The sequence below is a fragment of the Lampetra fluviatilis genome, chromosome 3, assembly GCF_964198595.1.
Source record: "Lampetra fluviatilis chromosome 3, kcLamFluv1.1, whole genome shotgun sequence".
Classification (NCBI taxonomy): Eukaryota; Metazoa; Chordata; class Hyperoartia; order Petromyzontiformes; family Petromyzontidae; genus Lampetra; species Lampetra fluviatilis.
The window spans coordinates 3,890,370-3,907,959 of NC_136277.1; the positions used below are offsets into that span (position 1 = coordinate 3,890,370).

At 45.2% G+C, this 17,590-nt stretch overlaps 2 protein-coding genes across 4 annotated transcripts in view; one reads left to right on the forward strand and one right to left on the reverse strand.

Annotated features, from left to right (window-relative positions):
• Window positions 1–74: 74 nt before the first annotated feature.
• Window positions 75–9,051, forward strand: KGD4 (alpha-ketoglutarate dehydrogenase subunit 4). Its single transcript, XM_078881893.1, has 4 exons — window positions 75–178; window positions 5,464–5,527; window positions 8,469–8,614; window positions 8,799–9,051. Exons 1-4 carry the CDS (start codon window positions 152–154, stop codon window positions 8,814–8,816), a joined length of 255 nt encoding a protein of 84 aa, XP_078738019.1. The 5' UTR covers window positions 75–151; the 3' UTR covers window positions 8,817–9,051.
• Window positions 9,052–13,967: 4,916 nt separating this feature from the next.
• Window positions 13,968–17,590, reverse strand: part of LOC144951618 (small conductance calcium-activated potassium channel protein 2-like) — a 52,231-nt gene continuing 48,608 nt past the window's right edge. For 2 of the 3 annotated variants that reach the window (XM_078881919.1, XM_078881904.1), the window contains one exon: window positions 13,968–15,878. In XM_078881919.1, coding sequence (XP_078738045.1) covers window positions 15,330–15,878 — 549 coding nt within the window. In that variant the 3' untranslated portion in view covers window positions 13,968–15,329. The remainder of the gene's footprint in view (window positions 15,879–17,590) is intronic. The other variant, XM_078881913.1, reaches the window with a different exon arrangement.

Below are 17,590 nucleotides of genomic sequence, written 5' to 3' on the forward strand. Positions count from 1 at the left end.
CTGGCTCAGTGGTGGCACGGGCTGTCACTGACTCAGCTGACTTTGGCTGTTTGACCTTCAGTGCGCCTCGGCCGTGACGTCACTCGCAGCCGCCCAATCACCGCGCAGCTTGCCGCGAGCAGGAAGTGGCGGAGCTTGCGGCGGCTGAGCAATGGCTGCGTCCGCTCGGGTTGTGCAGGTGAGTGGTGGTGGTGAGGGTGGTGAGGGGTGGTGAGGGTGGTGAGGGAGGTGAGGGTGACTAGGGTGGTGTGAGGGGTGGTGTGAGGGGTGACGAGGGTGGTGAGGGTGGTGAGGGGTGACTAGGGTGGTGAGGGTGGTGGTGAGTGGTGGTGGTGAGGGTGGTGAGGGGTGGTGAGGGAGGTGAGGGTGGTGAGGGGTGGTGAGGGGTGGTGAGGGGTGGTGAGGGTGACTAGGGTGGTGGGGGTGGTGAGGGTGGTGAGGGGTGGTGAGGGTGGTGAGGGGTGGTGAGGGGTGACTAGGGTGGTGAGGGGTGGTGAGGGGTGGTGAGGGTGACTAGGGTGGTGAGGGTGTGTGAGGGGTGACTATGGTGGTGTGAGGGGTGACTATGGTGGTGTGAGGGGTGACTAGGGTGGTGAGGGTGGTGAGGGGTGAAGGTGGCTAGGTTGGTGAGGGTGGTGAGGGGTGGTGAGGGGTGGAGAGGGGTGAGGGTGGCTAGGGTGGTGAAGGATGGTGAGGGGTGGTGAGGGTGACTAGGGTGACTAGGGTGGTGAGGGGTGGTGGGGGGGGTGGTGAGGGGTGGGGTGGGTTGGTGAGGGTGGGGTGGGTGGTGTGGGGTGGTGAGGGGTGGTGAGGGGTGACTAGGGTGGTGAGGTTGGTGAGGGTGGTGAGGGTGGTGAGGGGTGGTGAGGGGTGGGGTGGGTGGTGAGGGTGGGGTGGGTGGTGTGGGGTGGTGAGGGGTGGTGAGGGGTGGTGAGGGGTGACTAGGGTGGTGAGGGGTGGTGAGGGTGGTGAGGGGTGGTGAGGGGTGACTAGGGTGGTGAGGGGTGGTGAGGGTGGTGAGGGGTGGTGAGTGTTGGTGAGGGGTGGTGAGTGTTGGTGAGGGGTGGTGAGTGTTGATGAGAGATGGTGAGGGGTGGTGAGGGGTGACTAGGGTGGTGAGGGGTGGTGAGGGGTGACTAGGGTGGTGAGGGGTGGTGAGGGGTGGTGAGGGGTGACTAGGGTGGTGAGGGGTGGTGAGGGGTGGTGAGGGTGGCGAAGGTGGTGAGGGGTGACGAGGCTGGTGAGGGGTGACTAGGGTGGTGAGGGGTGGTGAGGGTGACTAGGGTGGTGAGGGGTCTGTGATACGTGACGAGGATGTGCGTCTCTTATTCCATTTCCTACGGCAATTTGTTCACGTGCCAAACTCTAATGTCACAATGTCTGCTAACCGCAACTAGGGGAATGATAATGCGTGTCATTTGCTCTCCAGACTTGTAGCGGTTTTACTTTTCGGTCAATCGCGAGAGGCGATGAGGGGTGGGTTCCTGGGTCATGCGGGTGCCCTGCGTGACCCCTCAGTCGTGTTGGGGGTGACATCGAGGCTTGTTGTGCCCCCCCCACACTTCTGCCCATTGCCGTGGCGCTCCGCTTCTGCCGAGATGAACTTCACTCGCGACAACAACAACAAACAACAACCATCGCTCAAAGATTGTCGGGGGCCTTGGAAGTTCGCGTCGGTGATATCGGCTGTGTCGAGATGAGTGTGGGCAAGGCGCGATGCAGCGAGCGGCAGCAGCAGCAGCTTCTTGTTGTTACATCGCGAACAATTTGTCCTGTCATTGTGTAAATCCATTAGCTCCGGTTTGTGATGAATGTTTTTGAACTTTTTTTTCTTCTCTCCCTCCGCGGTAGTTACGCATATCGGCAATGCATGGCGTGGTGGTAAATGTGCAGGTTTCATCACACTCGGGGAGAGACGGACTGCGGTGGGCTGTGCGTGAAGATTGCACAATCGCTGAGATTCACCACGGCCTGGCAGCCCGTGTTAGATGCCAGGGCATCACGAGACACTCTGTGAGGCTCTGTAACTTCATGGAACGTCGGCGTAGTTTATTGATCTAGGGCAGGGGTGGAGGGAACGTCCGGTCCGCTGGGCCGTATGAGGCCCACGAAATGATTTGGTGTGGCCCTGCCAAGATAACCGCAGGCGGGACTCGAAATTCAATAAATCTCGGAGCAAACCTGGAAAAGCAGTTGCGAGTAGCAGCAACATCATCAATACCAGCTAACATCACCACACGCCTCGCCAAAGAGAAGCAGTTCCAGCCATCGCACATCGTATTAGGGGCGAGTTAATTAAAAGTTTGACCAAATATAACGGGCTAATTTTTAAGTTAATAATTTTGTATGGCCCGCGAATGATGTTATACATTTCCAAATCGCCCTTGGCAGAAAAAAGGTTCCCCACCGCTGATCTAGGGGCTGGCCTGTACACTTTTTAAGACCTCGGATTGCTGCAAAGTGTGGTGCGTATAGCTCCAACTTGTAACCAGTGAATTCTGGGGTGAGGCAGTGGTGTTTCCTCGTCCGTAAATCGTCATATACTTACATAGACCGAGTGCCTAGTTGGTTTGCTTAATTACAGTGGGTAGTGTTATCGGTGTTTTAAGCAACGCGTTTTCAAGGTTCTATCTTGCTTTTGAGAAGTAGATGCTTAGGGGAACATGACTGAACACCGTTAGAAGAATCTCAGGCTACCAATGTGATGAATATATATATCCATAGGTTACAGCAGGAGACTTAGGGTGAGGCTTGCTATCTGCATGCTACAATATTCCAACGATGGTACTTTGTTTATGTGACTTTCTTCACCTCGTTGACGTTGTCGACCGACTGGGTTCTCTGTGCTCGAGTATTCATGGATGGTGAAGGAGGTTGAGGGGTCAGCCACATGACTCGTGGCTGCATCGGATTGGCTATTGTTCCTCTTCTTGGTTCTTTCGGTAAAGTCACGTAGAATGGAAATAATAAAATAATAAAAATTAAACATACTTAAATAATTCTCACGACGTTTCGGCCACAACGCAAGCAGTCGTCCTCAGGTGAAGAACAGGTTTGTCGGGAAGACAGAGTCTGAAAGACTGAAAGACGCTGTCTTTCCGACAGACCTGATCTTCACCTGAGGACGGCTGCTTGCGTTGTGGACGAAACGTCGTGATAATTCTTTTATTATGTTTTATTTGTATTATTTTATTATTTCCCTTCTACGTGACTTTACCGAAGGAACCAAGAAGATGAATCCCTGCAGTCACGAAAGCTTTAAATCGAAAAATTGGCTATTGTTGTTGAGACTTGGGGATGGGAAGGGATGCTGTCTTGAGGAAGAGTGATCAATCACACGAGGATGTTGTGAGGCAAGTGATTGGAGATGCTGCAGGTGGGCATAGTGCAGAAAATGGGTGGTGTGTGAAAATAGGAGACGGCACAGATCTGTGTTTAGCAGCAAGCAGAGACACGGAACATAGATGTATGGATTGAGAGACTTTTAAACAACTTGTATTGCCGCCAGCAGCAAAAGCACTGGAGGCGATTTCGATATGAAATACACAAAGTCACCAGCAAACATATTAAAATAAACGCTACAAATCCCCGCGCTGTGGCGCTAAAAGCACCGCGCACAACACGAAAGAAAAGTCACGTGGTGGTGGTCATCGCGCACGGTGACGAGCGAGCGCTTCAGAAGGTGAACACGGGGGTGCCGTCCATGCTGGTACAGAGGGCTTTTCCTGCTCCCCAGCGTTCGAAGAAGATGTGCACATCACCGACATGTGTGTGGTATGCGTGCTCCAGCCGGAGCCGTGCCTTAAGCAGGCCTCTGAACACTGGAAGCACAGAGCAGCCGTCAGTGTCACCTTCCAGCATATTTTTTCTCGTTCTGTACACCGCCATCTTCGCCTGAGTACAGGCTAAGTTGGTGAGGTCATGGCGCTTGTTAGCCAGGTAAAGCACCCCCCCATATACGAAGCTGCTGTTGTAGAAGGGTACCCCCAGTTTCCTGAAGATGTCCCCCAAAAGGCGGAACATTGGTTTTAACCGCTGGCAGTGTAAGTATGGATTGAGAGAACTCGATGGAGATACCACAGGGAGCTGTAACACATGGCATGGGGATGTATTGAGATAAGCAAAAACAGCATAAGATAGTAATATGGTGATTTAATTTATTTTATTTTATACCTACGTGACTTTACCGAAAGAACCAAAGAGTAAGCACAAGATAGGTTTGGAGTGAAGAGAGAAGCTTTGTAGATGCAGTATCAGAGATGGAGTGAGACAGAGGAGAACATGAGTAGAAGAAATAACATTTGTGTGACCAGAAATAGCGTTTTCTGATGCAAATTGTTATATTATTTTATATTTATTGAACACCTTAGCTCAACGCGCTTTACATAGTTTAATAGCGGTAAAAATAGAGTGATTTAGTTGGCAAGGGTGGGCAAGGGCCGATGAATGAGTGATGGTAACAGTGGGCACCATCGGGTGATGAAATGGTAAGGGAGGGACCATTTGAACTTGAGAACATTATTTCTTTATTTTAGGGGAACCATTGTGGTGTGATGTTATCTTCCTTGCCTGGTATGCAGGAGGTCGGGGGTTTGGGCCTGACCATGATGCCCGTATATTCTCTAAATTTCCATATGATAAGCCACCTTGTTGAGCTATCATTTGTGGCCAGATTGCTTATGAAAAATAAGTTAATACCTCAGTGCGCTTTGCCTGGTAGGATGGGGATGGTTTGGTTGTATTTTATGTTTTTGGGCAATTTGTTAGCCTTTCTTTACTTTGCACTCCGATCGTGTTTTTGTGTTGTTTGTTTTAACGTTCATACTTAGCCCTACCGGACGTCTGTGAAAAAGAGCTTTATAGCTCATCAGATTCTTCCAGCATAAAACACATTCCTGCGGAGGGAGCTGGTAGGAACGTGGGGTTGCTCGGTCAATGGCCAGGGTCAACGGCGGCGTGGTGTATTCCGCAAATATGGCCGACTGTGAGGGCGGGCACAAGCCGGCGTGAGTAGGTTAAACGTTGAGTTTTATAAGGGCACCACGGGGTGACCAGCCCCTCCCCACCCAGCCCCACCCCTCCCACCCTCCACCCAGCCCCACACTCCCCACCTAGCCCCTCACCACCCTCCCCACCCAGCCACTCACCGCCCCACCCTCCCCACCCAGCCCCTCCCCACCCAGCCCCTCACCCAACCCCTCCCTGCACGACGGACGGACACAATAATCCCCTGTGGGCTGGTGGAACCAGGAGGTTCCTACCAGTATAAATATTCTGATTCAGATGAGCGATAGTAAGTAATTATTTCTTGCAGATTCGTGATCTGCAAGAAATTTAGTGATGAGAGAATGGTAAGGAGCATGAGCCTGGGCCGAGGGATAAGCTCCAGTTTTTCAGATTTTCTGCAGAATATTATGGGGCTACAGTGTTTTAAATATATGTGATGTTTTCACTTTTCCACAGTTGGTCACACCGCGTATTCCACTGATCAAGTTTCGTAGCAGAAATCCTCCCACAGTTTCTAATGGTAAGTTTGCAATTTTTATTTGCTCCTTTTTCTAATTACAAGGTAAAAAAAAAAGATATGTTTCAGTCATAACATACATCTTCGTTTATTTGCATGAAGCTTAGGAAACTGCCAATGGATTGCCAGATTTCTTGGCTTAAATATTATTGAAATGTGTTGTTGCTCTGGTGACCGGCAGATTGATCATCGATGTTCGGTCGCCGCATTGATAGCATTCGTTGTGATTTCTCACTTAACAAAATGGGCCGCATGAAGGCTGCCATCTTACACGCAAATTTTGGAATAAAACCCTATATAAAATAAGCATTTACGGGTTATTTGTCTTTTTTACTTTTACGATGTCTGTACAAAATATATGAATTGGTTTCTCTTAAACCTATACTTAATTGTAAATTGTCAAGACATCACTACTGCTATATGAAGTCTATATGAAGTCAGTTTTCCCCATTTAACAATGAGCAAGATTAGTCAATTGTGGTTCCACCTAAAACAAAGTAAACAAGTGTTTCCAGAATATTTTTCATGGTGCCGATACAATATACATTTTTATATGGTATGACACTAATCACGATATCAGTTTCTCATGAAATTGTAATTGTATTTTACTATTTTATTGTTTAGTTTTTTTGTGATTTGCTGTACAAAGGTCTTCATCTGCAGTCAGTCAACATAAGCCTGTCATAAAAATATTAATACAAATTTAAAACCTAGAATAATGAGAATAGGTTTTCCCCTTTTTTCTGGCAACAAAACAGGTGTGAAGATGTTAGAACACCAAACTGAAACCTTTTACAAGGAATCATGTCTGCATTAACCACAATACTTGTGGTCAGAATGCAAACAAAAAACATACTCTGATAATATATGCACTGTCTTTGAAACTGATTGGTCCACACCAGAGACAGCTTTCTTTGGAGCCTAGACTAGGGGAAAACCTATTCTCATATTTTGGTACTGGCAAAAGGAGGTCCCATGATGTAGCTGCTCAACCTATAAACACATTCCTGCGGAGGGAGCTGGTAGGAACGTTGGGTTGCTCGGTCAATGGCCAGGGTCAACGGCGGCGTGGTGTATTCTGCAAATATGCCCGACTGTGAGGGCGGGCACAAGCCGGCGTGAGTAGATTCAACGTTGAATTTTATAAGGGCACCAACGGGGTGACCATCCCCTCCCCACCCAGCCCCACCCCTCCCAGCCCCACCCTCCCCACCCAGCCTCTCCCCACCCTCCCCACCCAGCCCCTCCCCACCCTCCCCACCCAGCCCCTACCCCCCTTCCCCACCCAGCCCCACCCTCCCCACCCAGCCCCTCCCTGCACGATGGACGGACACAATAATCCCCTGTGGGCTGGTGTAACCAGGAGGTTCCTACCAGTATAATTATAATGTACATATTGTCAGTTACACGTAAAATCATTAAATTAAAATAAATGCGCAATGGCATGAATTATTTTGGACAACATTATTCATAGCACTCATTTGTTGGGAAATAGCTTTTTAGTTAGAACTTAAATTGTTGTGCTTTTGTTATTTAAGACTTGCTTTGTTACACATTTAATGTCAACGGAATTATATGAGCTAATATATGCATGATATAATGATATTTTGTAAAATAGATGAGGCAGGAGATGGAAGTTATGGCGTTAAGGGGTTATCTGCAATTCGTTTTGACCTCTATTTGTCTCTGTTGAAGTGCAACACGTTAGATGCGAATGCATACAATATGCATTTTTTATATTTATGTGTGTGTACAATTATAATACGTGTGTGTAGCAATGAGTGCATCCTACACGTACTTGGTAATCTCCACTATAGAGTTCCTTGCATATCAGGATACGATTTACATTACATATTTAGTAGTTTTCCTAGTTGTTTCTTATCTATGGGACAGTTTTTTTTGCCAGATTCACAATGCTGAATGCATACATTATCAAAGCACCTTTATTCGTATGTTTCACCACAAGCACATGTGTAGTTAATGCAGACTTGATGCTGTGTAATAATAAGGTGTCTATTTGGTTCTAGATTTGAAGTTTTCGTTAAAGTTTTCGGTAAAGTCACGTAGGTGAAAATAACAAAAAAAAATTAAAATAAAATGAAAATAACTAAATTAAATCACGACGTTACGGAAGCAACACAATCCTCCGTCATCAGGTAGGACAGACACCTATGTGACTTTACCGAAAGAACCAAGGAGTATGTCTATTTGGTGTTTGGACATCTTAACACCTCCTGTATTACTTCCGATATTTCAATGTTTACCCATTGAACTTGTTCAAGTAGTGTGTTACTTAATTACTCTCCTTCAACACTGTTAACTTGTTTTTCTGTACCTTTTATTGGATTAAATTCCCCTTTTACGCGCGTTCCAAATTTAAAGACTTGGCAATCTTATTTTCAAACTTTGAAGCTCGGCCACCCTCTTGAGGAAACATTTAAAATGACAATGCCAATCGTGATGGTGACGATGTACATTTTGTTCATGGCAACAACATGTTTTCCCCATGATGATCAAAACTCTTGGTCATTTCACCCCACTACCTCTTGCGATAGGTTACAATGACTATTTTAGAGATAAACATGATGCAGCTAAGACTTTCTTTATTCGGTAAAGTCACGTAGGTAAAAAATAAATGAGAAAACAACTAAATTAAATCACGACGTTTCGGAGGCAACACAAGCTTCCGTCTTCAGGTGGAACCGTCACAGCAAAATTACTTGATACAGTAACGTCGTGATTTAATTTAGTTGTTTTTTCATTTATTTTTTACCTACGTGACTTTACCGAAAAGACCAAAGAGTATGAATCCTTGCAGTCACGAAAACTTCAAATCTAGAATTAACTTTCTTTATTACTGCTCATTCAGTGGTGTTTCTTGTCTATTTCTACGCGTGCACTTTAATGTAAATGCATTATGTATAAGCTTGGTTTGTTTTTACAGCTCAGGAATTGGGAAAGACTGCCATCGATCTGGTCGGCACAGCCAGACCCATGGCGGTGAAGAGTCTGCCAATGGAAACAATCGAACCTCTGCCTCTACGTTTCCGGCGCAAGCCCCTCGACACGATTGAAATGGAATACATTCAGGTGGGTGTAACACATTAAACCTATCAACAGCAAAGCATTTTGAGGTTATTATTTTGCCGTTTTATTGTTCCCAGTTGTAAACACTGCAACGTGATATTTCAGAATTATTTTAAGTGTTATTTTCAATGTTGTGCAGTATAATTTCGCTTGTTTTCTCAATAACCATTTTCTTTCCGTTCCACAGCGAGGCGGTCCAGATTGAGAGAAATGCACTCACCAATAACTTGGTGGTTGCTGAAGATAAAAAGAGAAGACTGAAATGGATCACCACATCCAGCACATGCTGCTTAGACTTGTGGCAAGAGCCAAAGTCATACATAAAACTTCTGCATAACTTACAAACACGAAGTGTACTGTTATACAAGACATTCTTATGTCACCTGAGTGTAAGCATATGCACCAATATATCTCTTATTAAATGATGATATTACTCAGAATTGCATTTTGTGGGAACTGATATTTTTCTTTTTGGGTTTCAGTGACATGGCCATTTTTATTTGTTCTGTTTATTAATTTGGGCCCATTTGAACGTATTAACAAAAATGTATTTTCCTGCATTACCTAATAAAGTTAATATATAAAGCAGAGGTACCCTTTTTGCCATTTACTATGAAGTAAAATTTTCTTTGTAAATTGCCTCAGTTTTATTTATGGTAATTATCAAAATTATTTCAATTTTAATATTAGTGTTATAAAAGTTATATAATGCTTAATGAGTGACAAACGAGCGGTGACAATTTCTCGTTAATCAAAAATTTGTTAAACGGTCATCGTTTTTCCGATGACTCCCATGTTCAAAGCTGAGTTACTTTTCAGCCCCAAAATTTTCCCTTTAATTTTTTTCGTTTGAGAAATCCAAATTATATTTAAAAATAAAATTATAAAACATCAAATGTACCGCTCGCCACACATGAAGAACTAATTAGCGCCGCCACCCCCCACCCACGTTCAACACGATACCCATGCACTCATTACACGCACAGTCCGTGCCACAAATGAACCTACAATACCTTGCTGATCTCGGCAAGGAGCATAAAGCATCACGTGAACTCCGGTCATCCTCGCAGCGGCTTTTCGCTCGCCATCTAACAAAGATGGCTACTGCATCACACTCAGATGAGTTTCTGCGGCTGTCTGGAATGCTCTTCCGATACTAGGAAGCTACTGCAGCTATGCACTTTTATATCTAGGTTGAAAACATTTCTTTAGAACTGCTTTTTGTGTTTTTGTTGTCCTTCCCCTGCACCTGATTGACAAGGTTGGTTACGTACGGTGCGAAAGAAGTTTAACATATTCACATGCAGGACGCCCACGAATTCAACAGGACACTCAGGCATCCAACACGATGCCGACGCATTCAATGTGACACGAATTCAACACGTCCATGCATTCAACGCAACATCCACGCGTTCAACACGCCGCCCACGCAGGAACTTACTAATTGGGTAGCTGTGAAATTTGTTGATCCCTCACTGGCCACTTCTGACCTTAGGTCATAGGGGTGACGTCTCCTCGCAGAATGGCAATGCTGCGTGTAAACACAATTGTTTGGTAGGTCTGCTGCATTGGCAGTAGGTCTCAAGCACAATTAACAAAACACAATTGTGAAAAACACTGCCTTTAAATAACACATTCCTGCGGAGGGAGCTGGTAGGAACGTTGGGTTGCTCGGTCAATGGCCAGGGTCAACGGCGGCGTGGTGTATTCCGCAAATATGGCCGACTGTGAGGGTGGGCACAAGCCGGCGTGAGTAGGTTAAACGTTGATAAGGGCACCACGGGGTGACCAGGCCCTAAAGTAAAGCTAGTATACATATGACAAGTGGATGGTCAGTGAGCAGATTAGCTCCACGTTTGGTCCTGGTATCAAGAACATGAGCCCGTTTTCGCTGTTCTGTCACGATATCGTCCCACAGATGCTCTTCCTTGGACCCAGCATGCATCCATAATGCGCCGATGCTAGAATAGTGTGTTAGCGATGACAGGCTGATGGGCTGCACAGAAGTTTATCAGCCCCCTACCATTGTTATTGAGCTGATCTGGCCCATGCCTTCCAATAACTTTGGCCCAGGTGCCTGCGTTATGACCCACTCAGGCATTAAAATCACCTGCCAAGATGGCTCTATCCCTACGGGTCAATTTAGCCAGCACCTGGGGCAGCATGTCATAGAAGGTACAACTGCGATTGTGCCAGGCTAGGTGCACTTTGAGGCCACGTGACGTGTCAAATGACGAAATGTGCAGTGGACACATACGGTCTATCTGCCCATGGATCGTGATGATGAAGTGTCAAATTCTGGGAGATGCACCAACTTGCTGAAGTTTAGCCACCCAGTACTCTGTTCATTGCTGAGCATCACTGCCGTCCATTGTTGTAATGGGACTGCCTCCAACTGCCTCGTAGTGTCACGTGTACACAATCGGATACAATTACTCTACCCTATACAATAATGCGCTGTTATAAACACACAGACACATACAATACACACAAACACTGTCACATTCGCATAAAGACTTTCCTAAACAAAGTAACACTCGGCAAGTACAGGCGTGTCTCGCTTAACGAGCGAGATACGTTCGGCGAGAATTGCTCGGCAAGTGAAAACTTGTTCAACGATCATCGTTTTCCAATTGACTCCTCCCCATGTTAAAAGCTGACCTACGTGTCAGCCCCCCCAAAAATTCCACTCTTGAACAACTTTTTTTAATGCGAAAACTGCCAATAATAATTTTAAAATAAAGTCATACATCAAATGTAACAACACACATGAAGAACTACAGTTCAAGATCCCCCCCCATATAGCCAGAACATACTGGTTGGGGCAAGTGCTGTTCGCAGGCACATATGAAGGCCAGCACGCACGAAGGGGCGAATTTTACACCCCGTATCAGGTACTCATTTGAGGCTGAGTTTACCTCGGGGGAGGCCCAGGAATGGTTCAGAGAATCATCACTGGTATTGGCCATGGGCGGGAATCGAACTCGGGTGGCTGGGTTCGCAGTGCTGCGAACAAGCCCTTCCACCACCGCTCCCCACACCACCACCGCTCCCCACACCACCACCGCTCCCCACACCACCACCGCTCCCCAAACCACCACCGCTCCCCACACCACCACCGCTCCCCACACCCACCACCGCTCCCCACACCCACTCCATTAGTGCCACCACGATACACCTTTCACTCCACACGGCCAAACTCGTGCGCACTCAGCATAGCTGCTGAACATCTGCAGGCCACCGTGCGCCCCCTGCCACCACGAGGACGCATATTCATCGATTGGTCTGGACCCGATAAGCAAACGTTCTGCTCGTTGTGCGAACAAATGGGTCTGAATTCAAATAGCTCGTTACGGCGAATTCTCGTAGAAAGAATGCTTGTAAAGCGAGGCGCGCATGTAGCGTTGAGTGTTCGTGAATCACATCCCACAATACTGGTCCTCACTTTTCTCCGGTGGCTCTCAGCTAAATCAGGAACGATTGGTTTTTAGCATCTTAAATGGTCTTGTTACAGTTAATATCTCAATGGTGAATTCTGCAGTAAAGCTCTAAAGTGTAGCAGGCCGTTCCTTGCTATCCCTAAACTATGGTTTCCCTAGATTTGAAGCTTTCGTGACTGCAAGGATTCATATTCTTAGGTTTTTTCAGTAAAGTCACGTAGGTAAAAAATTAAAATTAATAAAAGTAAAATAAAATAAAAATCACGATGTGTTACCTCCGAAACGTCGTGATTTTTATTTTACTTTTATTAATTTTAATTTTTTACCTACGTGACTTTACCGAAAAAACCTAAGAATATGGTTTCCCTTTCCTGCATTGTCCATTCCCTTATTTTGTATAGTTGTGAGACTGCTTTTATCCTCTGCATTCGATTCAAAAGTCACCTCTTCAATAACAATTAATTTTCCCACCTCTTCCTCGCGTGCAGTGGCGGCTCCAAATCATTTGCTTATTTACCCCCAACTACAACATATAGACGTTACATTTAATTAAGTAAATTAGTAATCACACTTTCATTACATTCACACTTAAATGGTACAATATATTTTTCTTCTCTCTATATATAAAAGGGAAATTTGTGATTATGTGTCTGTTAAAAATGTTTAGCGTACTTCCCGACATGCAACAAACTTGAAATTTGCCATGTGGGTACTTTCCAGACTGTACACCATGCAAACATTATAAAAATACACTTTTGTATTTTTTTTTTGGGGGGGGGCTCAATAATGGCTCTAGTTTTGCACGGCAAGTGAGCTGTGACGTCACATCTCTGTCATGTGACCCGCGCATGCGACCCGAGTTCGATTCCCGCTCACGGCCACCACCGGTGACGATTGTTTGAACCGGTCCTGGGCCTCCCCTAGGTCGACTCAGCCTCAAACGAGTAACTGGTGTGGTGTGTGGACATCGCCACTAGGGAGACAAAAGCGGCCGGGCGTGGTGAATCCAAGTCCCGGGCGAAGCCGGGTAGTAAAGCTAGTAGTTAATAAAACTAAATAAATAAAACAAAATGAAATAAATCACAACAGTTTAAGCCGAGTCACCATCACCATGTAACAGAAGGGCGGTTGAAGTTCACTAGATGTGGAATTATTTTCATAGCGATGGGCTTGAATAATTTAGTCTTTTTGTATAGTGGAATTCTTTTCATAGCGATGGGCTTGAATAATTTTGTCTTTTTGTAAAATGTGATGCATTTTTCTTGTTCTCATGTTTCCCGTGTTCCTACATTTCTGCCACCTCCACTGGCAGTCACCACGTCTGCATTCAAACCTCCCTACTTACACACGTGTCTCCCAGACAAAGCCTCATGAAAGCCTACATCTCACCCCTTTCTGTTCCATCTCCCACAGAAAGACTATAGTGTCATGTACATGTATTTTGAAAAAAAAAAAACTCCTCAGTAGATCTCAAAATCCATAAACTTGCGTGAAAAAACACCTCTTGCCTCTATAGACTTCTTCACTTTCCGTGCTCATGATCTGGGTCAATGCAATTTCAGTCGAGGCTATTCCAAGAATTCCCCCCCCCCGCTCTCCTTTGCGTGATCAACAACCTCATCCGCTCCTCAAGGTGTTTCTCTTTCATTTTTCTGCTGGAGCCAACGATGCCTTTTGACGATATAACTGCTTCATTTTCCTTAATCACTTTCAAGGCTGCAACAACGATCACTTATAAACCCAGAGTGCATTGTCATCATGTGATATTCAGTATCAATTTTAGATATACAGCTCTTTACATACCACGAAGGCAACTGCAAATATATTTAAGATGCCTTTAAAGAAAATAAATACATTTTACTGCACATACGTAACAAATAATGCATAACAGAATGACACACAATGCAATGAATTGATATAATTTTAATTGATTAATGCAAGTAACATCATCTATTAGGTGCTTATTTTAAAAAAAAGAGGCAATATAAAATTATATAAATGTTTAATTCCATCTTACATTATATATAGATATATGCATGATTTATATAATTAACAAAATTACATTAGCAAACAATACATCGTAAATATTACATTTAATAGCCAATGTAAATATACTGTAAACCATTGATTTCACTGGAAGCTAACCAATGTATTTGTTTTCACAGCACTGGGACTTTCGATCACCCATTTTTCTCAGGTATGACTACATATTGTGGGTTCTCAAAAACATCTCTTTCCAATTTGATTAGTATACACTCGAGTTGGAGCTGTTGGACTTGCATAGGAAGGGCATGAGAAAAGGCGAATTAAAATGCGAGGCACTCTCTTAACACAATTAAAACAACACTTCTTGTTTCATGGTTTTTTTCTAAGAAAGCAAAACCCCATTAACATCAGATGTGGAATGCTTGAAAATGTTAAATAATCATCATCCTAAAGTAAGAAATCGTCAGTCGCAATGTAAACAAATATGAACAATGCCAGTGAATGCACGATGAACACGTATTTCTTTCTCCAGCTCCACGCTCAACTTTCAAGGCTGCACATTCATTGGCATAGAGTTGGCAAAGATCGTGAGAGTCATGGGTACACGACGCATACTCTTCCAGCTTGTATAGCAAGAGGATACCCTCCCACTACTAAACCCATGCCTTCCTATGCCAAAAGGTTGATTCATATTCTTGGTTCTTTCGGTAAAGTCACGTAGAAGGGAAATAATAAAATATGAACCAAGAATATGAATCCCTGCAGTCACGAAAGCTTTAAATCGAAAAATAAAAAGGTTGATTATTTGCCAACCCTGTGTCACTGACTGTGACCCTTTTTTTGGAGGGGGGTGCTTAGGATATAGCATTGGTTGGAGAACCCCACACGAAGACAAACATTACTGCAGTAAAATAAATAGTAGCGCAATACAATATTGATAGACATCTTTGGATTAGGGCAAACGGAAGCAATGAACAAATTTGTGCTTTCACTGTATTTTATCATAATGTGCAAAATACTAAATAATGTTTTAGCCGCTAGATATTTGCTGTGATAAGGGTTTGTTTTTGTTTCAATTAGAGCTGCGGGAGGCATACACCTGAGTTAAATCCCAGCCAGCACCCACTCTACACTGTTTGAAAAAGCCCAGCAAACACATACGCGCTCCTACATCAATCCAATTACGAGCAAAGCCAGATTGAGGAAGCAATAAAGAAAACAAATTAAGACGGCGCTCTATAAAATACTTTGCTAAGGCAACTGAATGGGAAGCCGTTCGCATCCCTGCCACGTCACATGCTTTGGTGCGCATGAAGTCCACTCGTGGCTGATCGGCGGTGTCGGGCTGGAGAAGTGGATTGGTTCCGAGAAGTGCTGCTCAGGGTGGGGCTCAGCGACCGCTGGGGCCGTCCAACTCCGTTTTGTATGAGGCCACCTGCCTCTGTGCTATGATGTAGCGATGTACTGCTGGTGAGCGGGCCGCCGGATGTGCTGTGGAGAGACATCGAGCTGCTCACGTGCAAAAGACCGCAGTCAAAACTGTGCTGCGATGGGCTGGGCAAGTGCATCTGCCTTTCCAGGCTGAAGTGGGGTTCCCTGACGTACTGCGATGTTCCGTCCAAGCCGAGCTGTCCCGGGGCGATTTCGCACTGCTGCAAAGCCAGGGGCGCATCTTGGCCCGTAGCCATGTGTTGGATCATCGTCTGTGCAATACGCGCGGGCAGCGAGGTGATGCAGTCTGCCATGACTTCGAGTTTGCCCTCCATGGTAGCCAGGCGCTTCTCGAACTCCTCGTTCCTCTCGTTGAGATCCGATACGAGATCGTACATCACATTCTGCGTCTGGAATGGAGTCAATGCTGTATTATTAAGGCACAGCGTTCATACGGTCAAAGTAATTAAGCACCAATGTTAATACTTAACACAATAATATTTCAAATTCTGCTTCATACGATTGTCAAGACATCACTATAAATAATATCATCTCTCTAAGCTTCATACAGATAACTCTGTTAGGTGGGGATGATTTAATAAAAAAAACAAGGTTGGAAAGTTGTTTGAAACCCAGTCGTCCATTAACTTAGCCAATCATCCCAAGGGTCAACAAAATAACCAATTTGGTGGGGCGTCAACAGCAATTGCCCCATGGAGAGATGCGCAGTCCTCTTGGATAACTCGGTTGGTCACCGATGCCTGGGCCCTTCGGATTTTAATCGGTGAATAACCGAGTTCACACCTCCCCAGACTAAGACACATGCCCAATCAATCGAATATTGGGGCGTGGAAGGCAAGACACCCAAAACTCTATCCCGGGGCTCTGTGGTGGCTGTGAGTTCTTCGAGTGGTTTCCACTGTCGAAACTGCCAAGCAAACTTGATGCAGTCCCATCCCTAGGAGTTTTTGCTCTAAAGCCAGCCTTGCTTGGAAGCTGAAATGTGAGTTAAGCCTTACATTATATCATCACCAATAACCGCCACTGTTTCATGGCTTGTCCTTCAGTCTTCTTAGCCCTGCAAGTTGCAAGGTGGGTGTCCCGTTCACTGCTGAATCTCGGGATGCACAAGCGGTTCAGCATAAATTTTATTTAGAGAGGCATAGCGCCGTTGTTTTTAAAGACACTGTACTCAACGCAGAGAACCGTAGCGACACGACCGCACTGTATGATAGCTGGCGCCAAATTGTGCCACATGCCCTCCCCGCGTGGCCTTGTGGGAGCCTCGGTACCGACAAAGTTATTTTAGTTTATCTTCTGGTTCCGTTCAGATGACATACACATATGTCATCAGAATGGGAGAGAGTTAAACTGATCCGGGAGGTCCTTTACAAACAAAAATGCCACATCAAAATGGTAATCTGGCTGTGTTGGGGGGCTGATGGAAGAAAGTAGGTCATCTTTCCATTGCTGGAGAACTCTTCCTGCCACCAATGAGGTGGCAGGAGCGGAGCCCACCTTCGTTAACTTATCCAATCCGGCATCGGCGATAAGTCTAGCAGCTTGGGTCAATTCATCACGACCTTCCAAGCACGCATACTTCATTGCTTCCAGCAATGCCAATGTAAACTTTGTAGTCTAGGCAGAGCAGACACCTATCCGTGTTGCTAGGACTGTAGAGTCATATGACTGTTGAAGTACTCTCTTGTTAAATATATCTGGTGTTTTCTGGATTGCTGAGCAAAGTACAGAGGAGCAACCACACTGGCAGACTGAAATATTTTTTCATTTAAAAAAGAGATTAAAAAACATTGAAGAAAAGTGTTCATCTTCTTAGGTTTTTTCGGTAAAGTCACGTAGAAAGTAAAATAAAATAAAAACAAAAATCATGACGTTTCGGAGGCAACACAAGTCTCCGTCATCAGGTGGGACCGTCACAGCCAGATTAGCTGTATCAATAATTTTATTTTACTTTCTACGTGACTTTACCGAAAAAACCTAAGAAGATGATTCCTTGCAGTCACGAAAGCTTCAAATCTAGAATTAAAGAAAAGTGTTCTCTGCACGGACGTGTACATGACAGAGTTATCCCCTGTCTGAAGCCTCCCCCCTTCTTATAGGT

What these genes read in the sequence shown, in the direction of transcription:
- KGD4 (XM_078881893.1), top strand. Translation starts at nt 152, where the DNA reads ATGGCTGCGTCCGCTCGGGTTGTGCAG. An exon ending in CGTCCGCTCGGGTTGTGCAG is followed by an intron (nt 179 to 5,463) that starts GTGAGTGGTGGT and finishes ACTTTTCCACAG; the next exon opens with TTGGTCACACCGCGTATTCC. An exon ending in TCCTCCCACAGTTTCTAATG is followed by an intron (nt 5,528 to 8,468) that starts GTAAGTTTGCAA and finishes TTGTTTTTACAG; the next exon opens with CTCAGGAATTGGGAAAGACT.